Source organism: Falco biarmicus, chromosome 3, assembly GCF_023638135.1.
Source record: "Falco biarmicus isolate bFalBia1 chromosome 3, bFalBia1.pri, whole genome shotgun sequence".
NCBI lineage: Eukaryota > Metazoa > Chordata > Aves > Falconiformes > Falconidae > Falco > Falco biarmicus.
The window spans coordinates 118,486,009-118,495,280 of record NC_079290.1 but is presented as its reverse complement, the minus strand read 5'-3'; the positions used below and the strand labels follow the sequence as shown (position 1 = coordinate 118,495,280).

The 9,272-nt window shown below is 65.9% G+C and overlaps 1 protein-coding gene across 3 annotated transcripts; it reads left to right on the top strand.

Moving 5' to 3' along the window:
• Nucleotides 1–1,829: 1,829 nt before the first annotated feature.
• CSF3R (colony stimulating factor 3 receptor) lies at nt 1,830–9,272 on the top strand. 3 transcript variants are annotated; one of them, XM_056332504.1, is made up of 16 exons: nt 1,830–2,088; nt 2,950–3,045; nt 3,346–3,645; nt 3,954–4,077; nt 4,216–4,385; nt 5,153–5,307; nt 5,520–5,673; nt 5,785–5,867; nt 5,956–6,169; nt 6,450–6,638; nt 6,866–6,967; nt 7,300–7,446; nt 7,664–7,804; nt 7,938–8,028; nt 8,225–8,306; nt 8,512–9,272. In XM_056332504.1, exons 2-16 carry the CDS (start codon nt 2,976–2,978, stop codon nt 9,004–9,006), a joined length of 2,517 nt encoding a protein of 838 aa, XP_056188479.1. In that variant the 5' UTR covers nt 1,830–2,088; nt 2,950–2,975; the 3' UTR covers nt 9,007–9,272. The 3 variants fall into 3 exon arrangements, with proteins under 3 accessions (XP_056188479.1, XP_056188478.1, XP_056188476.1); XM_056332503.1 differs by having other exon boundaries at nt 1,831–2,105; XM_056332501.1 differs by having other exon boundaries at nt 1,833–2,105; nt 2,871–3,045.

The window sequence follows — 9,272 nt, the reverse complement described above, 5'->3', positions numbered from 1 at the left end:
CTGTGCTCCCCGGTCTGTCCCACACCATGGCCCCCTGTCACCACCTGCCTCTGCCCTGCCACCACCTCATCCCACCAGACCCTCCATCACCCAGCCAGCTCTTGGACCCCAGCAGCCTCCTCCCCGCACACCCTCCTGCCCCAGCCCCTCTGCCGGGCTGGCCGAGACCCATGGCTCTGGCTGAGGGTCTCCTGCATGGATGGCACCCTGTCTCTTGTCCCCCTGTCCCATCCCACAGACGGGATCTGTGGGCTTGTGAGAGTGACTCAGAGCCAAAGGGGAACCGAGAGCACTGTCATGGGGCATGTCTGCTCCATCCCCGATCTCGGGAAGGGGCCACTGCCCCAGGCACAGGACCAGAAGCCACACCAAGAGCCATGTCCTGACAGATCGGCATGCTCAGAGCCTCCTCGGGGACAAACCCTTTCCCTGTGGAGCATGGGCGAAGCATGCCAGGGGCAGGGCGTGCACTGGGGTGGGCTGCCCGGTCCCCTCCACACACCAGGACAGGGGGTCCCACCATAGCAGGGCTCATGGGCAGCAGGCGAGAGCAGGGCAGCAGTGTCCAGCTGGGCGTTTGCAGCTCCGCCTGCCCTCCGGTTCCCACGGAGATGCCCACGTCGCCATGGCTACCCGCAGATATTCCAGCTCCGGCTGGTAAACAGCCTGCAAGCTGCACGCTTCCGTCCCAAAATACTGGGGGTTGCTACACCCCAGGGAAATATTGCAAGGGCAGCTCGCCCGCCCCGGGCCAGCAGCTGTGGGAATCGGCCCCGTGCCCCAGCCCAGAGAGCCGTGCCCCCACGCCATCCCCACGAGCAGGGCGCAGGGGAGATCTGGGGGACAAAACCCTTTGCTTGGACTGTCGGGGCTGCAAGGTGGCTGGTGGCAGCCCCAGGCTCTGCGGGAGGTGATGCTGGGAGAGGGTCCCCTCCAGGCTGGTCTCCCATGGCCCTGGCCGCCCTGCCTCGGGGTACGGTGGCGTGGGGGGATGCGCTGGCCCCACCGTTGTTTGCAGCGTGGGGTTGCGTGAGCGCTGAGTGATGCGCCGCTGGAGGTGAAACGCGTGCTACAAATCCCGTAGTAAACAGCTGTTTGCACAACAGCCACCTCGTTGCGAAGGCTGCAAGCACGTCGTGGGTTGGGCAATCCCCTGTTTACTCCCATGCTCCGGTCTGTGTAGATGCGGGGTTCCCCAGCCAGGGCTGCGATGCCAGCCTGGCACGGGTGGGCAGAGCTGCCCACCATCCCAGCAGTGAGCCCCCCCAGCAGCTGGGCAGGGCCCTGGGCAAGGAGCTGCTGGAAAACCCCAGGTCAACAGCTGGCACAGGGAGGTACGAGTGGGAAAGTCAAGTCTTGGGGTGCCCTTGGGGCATCTCATGGGTCCCCTCACTCTGGGGCATGATGGACTGTGAACAAGGACAGCTTGGGTCAAACAGGGCTCTGCAGGGAGCTTTAGGAGGCAGCCCAGGCTTGGCTGCAAGGTGCAGCAGTGCTGTCCCCAGGGACCAGGGTGGTGAGGCTGGCAGGCACATCCCAGGAGAGGGCTGAAGCTCGGGGGGACAAGGATGCAGGGATGTGCCAAGTCTCCCACAGTGAGAGCCCGGTGAGGACACCGGAGCGGGCTGGGGGATGCGAGCTGTGCTGGCAGCCATGGCCTGGTTTGCCTCCTGCCTTCTGGGTCCCACATCCCCCAGCCCACGTCCCCCTGCCCTGTCCCCCAGCCCAGCCACGTGGCCCCAGGGCAGTCGCAGCAAGGAGCCAGCTGTGCCACATCCCGACTGTGCCGTGTCCCAGCTGCTGGAGGGGACGGCGTGGGGGGCCGGGTGCTGCTCCCCACTGCTGGATGTGTGCGTGCCGCTGGGCTTTCCTTCCTGCGGCGAGCAAAGCGGTCGCAGCCTTCAGGGAAGTGTTTTGCAATCACCTTCTTCAGAGAGTCACAGCAATTAACGGCACTTGTTTTGAGGAACTAACGGTGAAAGCAGCATGTTAGCAAATGGGCTGAGCACGGCGAGCTGCCAGGAGCCGGAGGCCGGTGCTTGGAGCGGGCGGTGAGCAGCCGCCAGACGCATCAAGCACAGAGGAGAGGTAGAGATGGAGGCAAGGTAGGGATGGTGGTGAGGCAGGGATGGGTTGCATGTTGCTTGGGTCCAGCAGAGCACCTTGTCTGTGACACCGCGGGCTGCTCTGCCCTGTCCCCTGCCTGCGACAGCCGCATGTGCTGGGTGCGTGGGGGTGGTTGCTCCCCCCATTTCCCACACTCTGGATGTCGGCTCAGGGGGGAGAGGAGCTGTGGGCACCCCAGAGCTGGGCACAGCGTGGGCAGCCCCTCCTGGAGCAAGTGCCTGGCACCACCAAGGGCACAGTCGGGACCAGTGCGGGGCACAGGATGAGCCGGTGGCCGAGCAGGGGCAGCCGCAGCACCCAGGGCCATTGCCAGCAGCAGGCAGGGGGTGCAGCCGGAGGGGACACAGGCAGGCCCCCACAGCTCTGGCCAGCCCCACTGTGCTGCCATCGTTCATTCGTTTCCCTCTTTCAGCTTACCAGCCCTCTGCCACCCCAAGCCCCAGAGCTAACCCTCCCTGAAACCGCAAATCTCTGCCCGGCAGCGGCTGAAGATACCTGAGATAAAATCAGCACGTGGCTGCTGCCAGGCATGGGGCGTTGTGCCCCGGGATCCCGGGATCGGGGTGCACGGGGCCGAGCGGCGGCGGCAGGCGGTGCCGGAGGGGCCCCGCCGAACGCCCCACCGCTGCGCTTTTCCCCACCGGTGCCTGCGGGATGCCGAGCCCGGGGGCGGAGGTGTCAGCGCTGCAGAAGGGCTGCAGGGGAGAGGCTGCCGCTGACGGCAAAAGGACATTTTGCTCCAGGAAGCATCGGTGACGGTGGCAGCACGGCTCCTCCAGCCCCTTCCCGGCCCGCCAGGACAAGCCGCTGTGTCCGTTCCAGGTGATGCCAAAGCCACAGAGGAGACCATGGCCAGGCGCGGTGCTGGGACACCCTTCCTGCTGCAGCTCTCCCTGCTCCTGCTCCTCTGCCCAGGTGGTGAGTGGGGTCCATCCCATCCTGCAGCTGCGTCCCCACGCCGGCCCCGCGCAGCCAGCACCCGAAGTGCCAGAGCTGTGGCACACAGGGGCTGCGGGTGGGCAGGAGCGCCGGCGGCATGGCGGGCGCTGGCAGGATGGGGCCAGCAGCCTTGCCCAACGCCTGGCTCTTCCTCTCCGGCTGCTGGGGGGCCCGTCTAAGGGAAGAGGCATTCGTCCCTCTGTCCCGCCTGGTGCTGAGCAGCTGAGGTGGCTTCGTCACAGCCATGCCTTGGATGTGACACATTTTTCCTGCCCACAGGGACCCTGGGCTGTGCCTCGGTGGCCGCGGGCTCACCTGTTGTGCCCCTGGGCTCGGCCGTCACGGCGTCCTGCACCATCCAGAGCGAGCTCTGCCGCGGCTTGGAGCCAGGGAAGGTCCGGATCACCTGGATGCTGGATAATGAGCCTGTGGCTGGGAGCCAGCACCAGGGCCCGGGGGGCACAGAGGTGTCCAACCTCACCCTGCCCCAGTTCAACCACACGGAGGCCAAGCTGTGGTGCTGGGTGGAGTGGAATGGGACCAAGCAGCGTGTCGGCATGGCCGAGATCAGGGCAGGCTGTAAGTCTGCTGCCATCACGGGTCGCTCACGCGTGGATGCATGCATTTCAGAGGTGCAACCTGGCACCAGGGTTTGCACGTCTTCTCCCTGGGACGTGTCTGCCCCAGGCGAGCCGGGTAGAGCTGCTGGGGTGGGAGCAGCAGCCAGAGCTGATGGAGGCTGTTCTGGGGCTCGTCCCAGAGCGCCGCTGCCCGGCAGGCAGGGAAGGTTTGGGGAGCGGTAGCATGGCAGCCGGGCTCTGCACGGCCAGGCATGGAAGGGGCTGCAGCTCCTTTGCTCAGACTCTTCCCTGGCCACTCTCTCCCAGACCCACCTGCCAAGCCCTTCAACCTCAGCTGTGTCCTGAACCTCAGTGACTATGGGCTGACGTGCCAGTGGGAGCAGGGAGCTAACAGCCACCTCCCCACCAGCATCGCCCTGAAGTGTGCCGGGTAAGCCTCAGGGGGTGACATGGTCCCTGGTGTCTGGCCCCCGGTCACCTCTCCTGGCCCTCATCCCCCGCCAAACCACACAGCAAGCCTTGTCCTCCGCCGGAGGGACTCGCAAGCCCACTCTTCTCACCGCCACAGGAGCAGAACCCAGGCGGTGACAGGCTGCACCCCGCAAGGTGGCCACAGCCACTGCACGGTGCCGCGCCAGCTGCTCCAGCTCTACCGGCAAATGGAGATCTGGGTGTCCGCCACCAACGCCCTGGGCACAGCCGAGTCAGAGCATCTCTGCATTGACCCCATGGATGTCGGTGAGTGACGGCCAGAGCCACCCACCTTGCGCAGAGGTCAGGGCCCAGGGAAGATCAGCAGCAGCAAGGGAGGCATATTAGAGTGCCATTAAAGCACATCAGACTTCTAGGTCATCTTTTACGGGCAGGTTCCTGTGATAAATGGCTTGCCAGGATGAATAGGTGCCAAAGCTGCATTACAGTGAGCGGTGTGTGCTGGTGGGTTATGAGCCATCAGTTGACCTGCTGCACTCTACAACTCTCTCCAGCAATTGATTACCCATTTATTCAGGAAGTCTATTAATAATATATCCAGTTCCTAGAGACTATTTATAAAAGGAACCTTCCCAGATGGTGCGACTCGTCCTCCCTGCTCTGGACCTGGGGAAGGGCTGCCCATGAACCAGCTGAGCTCACCACAGCTGTGCTGGGCTCTCACCCCTGGGAAGTCCCAAATGTACAGCTTTCCTGGCCATGCACCAGACGCTGGGTCCTGTGGGATCTGTTTTTCCTGCATAAGGGGAGCCCAGTCAGCAGAGAAGCGCCCATGCTGTGCTCCTGAGCATCGCCCTGTGTCCCGGGCAGGGGCACACACCAGCTCACATCCCCTGCAACAAGTCATTCTAAATGTTTCGGGGTGGTTTCCCCCCATCTCTCACCCCTCACCTTGGACAGGCAAGCACCCCAGCTGTGGCTGATGGCATTAACAATGGCCACATAAGAGGCCACTGCCCCGCACACCACCTGCCATGGCACCTTTCCAGCTCTCTCCTGTGCTGTTCCTCCAGCCAAGCTGGACCCCCCGGCCCTGCAGAGCATCCAGTCCATCCCCTTTCAGACCGACTGTGTGGCCCTGGCCTGGGAGGTGGCGAGGACCAACGCACACATGGACCTGCAGTGTGAGCTGCGCTACAGGGCAGCCGAGGAGCCTGCCTGGGCTCTGGTGAGTGCTGCTGGGGCAGTGGGACCAGGGACCGGGAGCGAGCAGGAGCCAGGACCCTCCCCTCCACTCCGAGCTCTGCAATGGGAGCAGCGGCTTGCCCACATGGGAGGGGGGCAGCAAGGTGTCCCCTTGCACACCCTGAGCAGCACCCACACCTGGGCTGGCCCCTGTGCTGGCTGTGCCCCAACGGCACTCACTCTGGCTGCCACCAGGTCACCGGCATCGTTGGCCAGTCTGGCACCACGCAGTGCTGCGGCTTCCTCTTCGGCACGCAGTACCACTTCCAGATGCGGTGCCGGCGAAGCACGGCACAGGGCTACTGGAGCGAGTGGAGCCCAGGCAGGAACTACACCACCCATGAGAAAGGTGGGTGCCGAGTCACCCAGCGGTCCCCTCTGCCCAGAGAGGTGGCACAGCCACAGCAGCATGGTCACACTCACCCCTCTCAGCTCCCCGCCCACCCTGCTCCTGTTGCAGCCCCCACAGGGAAGCTGGATGCCTGGTGGAGCACTCGGCCGGCCGGGGCGGGTGGGTGGCTGGAGGTGCAGCTGCGCTGGAAGGTGAGCACGGGCGGGTGGTGGGTGCGTGGGGGCTGCCGGGGCATCGCCCTGGGGACCGAGCATCCCCGCACACCCTGCCTGCACCCAGGCCCCACGGCGCCAGGAGGCGAACGGGCAAGTGCTAGGGTACCGCATCACACTGAGCCCCAGGAGGAGGGGCAGGGACCCCCCCACCATCTGCAACACCACCCACACCCAGTGCAACTTCTCCGCACCCATGGGGACCAGGAGGGTCTATCTCTCAGCCTACAATGCCGCCGGCGAGTCAGCAGCAACCGAGGTCGTCCTCCTGGAGAGGAAAGGTGAGGGCAGTGCAAACCTCGTGTGCCTCAAAACCTCTGCGTGCCCCCCTGGGGCTCTGCACCCCACAGCAGCTCCACAAGGCCTGAAACTGGGTGCTGCTGCCTCACCCCGCCGCGGGAGAGACACCTCCCTGGGTGTGTGACCAGGGGCTCCCGAGCTGCCCACTGGGTGCACAGCCACAGCGAGGAGCAGGGTGGGCTCTGGGTTGGGGGGCACAGGGGGGCGATGCAGCAGGGATGCTCCCCTCTCCCATCATTCTGGCTGGATGCCCCCATGCAGGTCAGCCCCTAGCCGGGCTCCGGGCTGTGCCCAAGGGGGAGCACAGCCTCTGGGTGCAGTGGGAGGCCCCGCCGGCCCCACCACACGCCTACGTCCTGGAGTGGCAGCGGGTGTCCTCGGAGCCCGGCCGCTGCAGCGCCTGCTGGCAGATGGAGCGTGACGGGGCTGCCACTGCAGCCCTCATCCAGGGTAAGCCAGGACCTGCTGGGGGGGTCCCTGCCCTCCTGGTCATCAGTGTGGGGGGTTGTACCTGGGGGCTGGCACCCCTCCCGATTGCCCTGAGCCCACCCCACACCCTCCCTCCTTCCTCTGGATCCACTCCCAGGGTACGGCACAGGGCAGGCAGGCTGGTGCCATGGGGAAGGTCTGGGCAGCCAGACCCCCAGACTCCGGCCCCCCCCTGCTCTCGGTTGCAGATGGCATCGAGCCTTTCCAGCGGTACGACATCTCGGTGTACCCCCTCTACAAGGATGCCATAGGGGTGCCCATCCACACGGCAGCCTACTCCAAGCAGAAGGGTACGTGTGCTCCTAGCAGCCACCCTCGGGGCACCAGGGGCTCGCTCCCCACCACCCAGCCTTTGCCTTTCAACAAGGAGAGGCAGCCTTTCCCCCACATGTCCCTAAATCAGGGGCTACATGGCAGAGCTCAGCCTACTGGGCTGGACCTTGGCTCGCCTCTGAAGGTGCTCCCAGCTGCACCAAGGCCCACAGGGGCACAGTGTGCGGCAGGGCCTGACGCCCACACCTCCGGAGTGGGACTCACCACTCGGTGCATCCCCCCAGCCAGTTCCGCAGCCTGAGGCAGCGGTTCTGCACAGCGCCTGGTCGCTTGTCCTGCTCCGTTTCAGCACCGTCCTATGCCCCAAAGCTCCACCTGAAAAGCATCAGCAAGTCCAGTGCCGAGCTGTGCTGGGACCCAGTGCCGGTTGAGATGCAGAATGGCTTCATCACCAGCTACACCATTTTCTGGGCCAACAGTGATGCAGAAGTGTCCAGTGAGTCCTGTCTGTGTCACCGTGGCCCTGCCTGCCACCACACCTCGATGTGTTGGGTGGGGATGTCAGCAGACTCCATGCCTTCCTCAGAGAGGGTCAGGGGGTGTATGTGGGTCCCGTACAGGACCCCTCACCAGCAGAGACCCAAGGGGTCGTGCAGGTGAGGGGCACCCACCGAGCAGCCCCTGCTGTGCCAACAGCCCCCACATTTCCCCAGGCGCCACCGTGAATCCCTCTCTCAGCTCCTTCATCATCCATGAGCTGAAGCCGTCGACCCTGTACAAAGTGCACATCATGGCATCCACAGTTGCTGGCAGCACCAACGGCACCAGCCTGACCCTGGTGACTACAGTGCTAGGTGAGGGGGCGCAGCCACCCGTGGGGTATAGGGACAGGAGGGGACCTGCCAGACCCTGGCCTCATGGCACAGCACAGCCAGAGGTGCCCCACCACAGTTCCCCCTGTGAACCTCTCCCCTGCCCACCTTCCAGATGACACTGAAATCCAGTTCCTCTTCCTGACCCTGGGGATGATCTTTGTCCTGTTCATCCTTTTGCTCATCTGCTTCCAGAAGAATGGGCGGTGAGTACCGAGAGCCACCCTGGGAGTCCCCATCCCCGGTGGCTGCGGTGGCCCTGGCTGTAGCCTGGCTGCTGGGGGGACAGGGTGGATGCAGGGAGTGATGGTGTCCCACTGTGAGCTCGGCAGGAGCAAGACCAGCCCCAGGGCTGCCTGTTTCAGGCCCCCTCGCTGAGTCCCCTTGTCCTGTGGCCACCAGGGTGAAGCAGCAGTTCTGGCCCAGCGTCCCCGACCCTGCCAACAGCAGCCTGGGCAAGTGGGTGCCAGCAGAGCTCCAGCAGGTAGGACCCAGCTGGCGGCTCCCCCTGGCCCCCTGCTCACCACTTAGGCACTGCTTGGTGTGGAAGGCATGGCACCCAGGGCACGAGGCCAAGCTGGGATGGGGAACAGGGGCGCAGGGAGCTTCCCTCGTGTGGTGCCAGCAAGGGGGTGGCACAGGAGGGGCTGCACCCTGCAAACAGGCTGTGACCACACGCCGTTCCCCAGGAGCCTCTGCACATCCCCGGCGTGAGGGAGCCTGGCTTGGCCACCATTTCCACTGTCACGGTGCTCGAAAGGGCAGGGGGGAAGCAGCCCACCACCTGGGGCAAGGAGCCCACCACCTGGGGCAAGGAGCCCACCACCGAGCCCATCGGCACCTTCCCCGCGCCGCACCTGCCCTACGTGCAGCAGGAGGGTCCCCGCACGCCAGGGCCCGGGAGCAGGCAGACCGTGCAGTACGCGCGGGTGGTGGGCGAGGGGTACAAGGGCCAGCAGCAGCCCCCCCCCCGGCTCTACCTGCGCTCCAGCTCCACCCAGCCCCTGCTCCTCGACCCCAGCCCCAGCCCCAAGCCCTACGAGAACCTGTGGTTCCACGGGGCCGCCCCTCAGGGCTGCCCGGGGGACGGGGGGTGCCCCGAGGAGCTGTCCGCCACCTTCCCCCTGCTGCAGGGCCTCCGCATCGGCGGGGCCGAGGAGCTCCACGACTGCCGGGCGTTCTAGGGCCGGGGCCGGGCCTACCCCGGGGCCTGCGGGGGGCCGGGGCCACCCGCCGGGGGCCCGGCTCCCCCGGCCGGTGCTGTGTGCGTCCCCTCCCGCCCCTCCTCTCCCCTCCCGCAATAAACGGGGACGCGCTCAGAACGGCCCGGAGGCTGTGCGGCGGGACGGGCCCGGGGTGGCCGGCGGGGCGCTGACCCTCCGCCGCGCCAGGGGCTCGGGGGGCGACCGCCCGCAACCTGCCCAGCGACGTGCTCGGCGCTCGGCCCCCG

What these genes read in the sequence shown, in the direction of transcription:
- CSF3R (XM_056332504.1), top strand. Translation starts at nt 2,976, where the DNA reads ATGGCCAGGCGCGGTGCTGGGACACCCTTCCTGCTGCAGCTCTCCCTG. An exon ending in CATTGACCCCATGGATGTCG is followed by an intron (nt 4,386 to 5,152) that starts GTGAGTGACGGC and finishes CTGTTCCTCCAG; the next exon opens with CCAAGCTGGACCCCCCGGCC. An exon ending in AGGAGCCTGCCTGGGCTCTG is followed by an intron (nt 5,308 to 5,519) that starts GTGAGTGCTGCT and finishes GGCTGCCACCAG; the next exon opens with GTCACCGGCATCGTTGGCCA.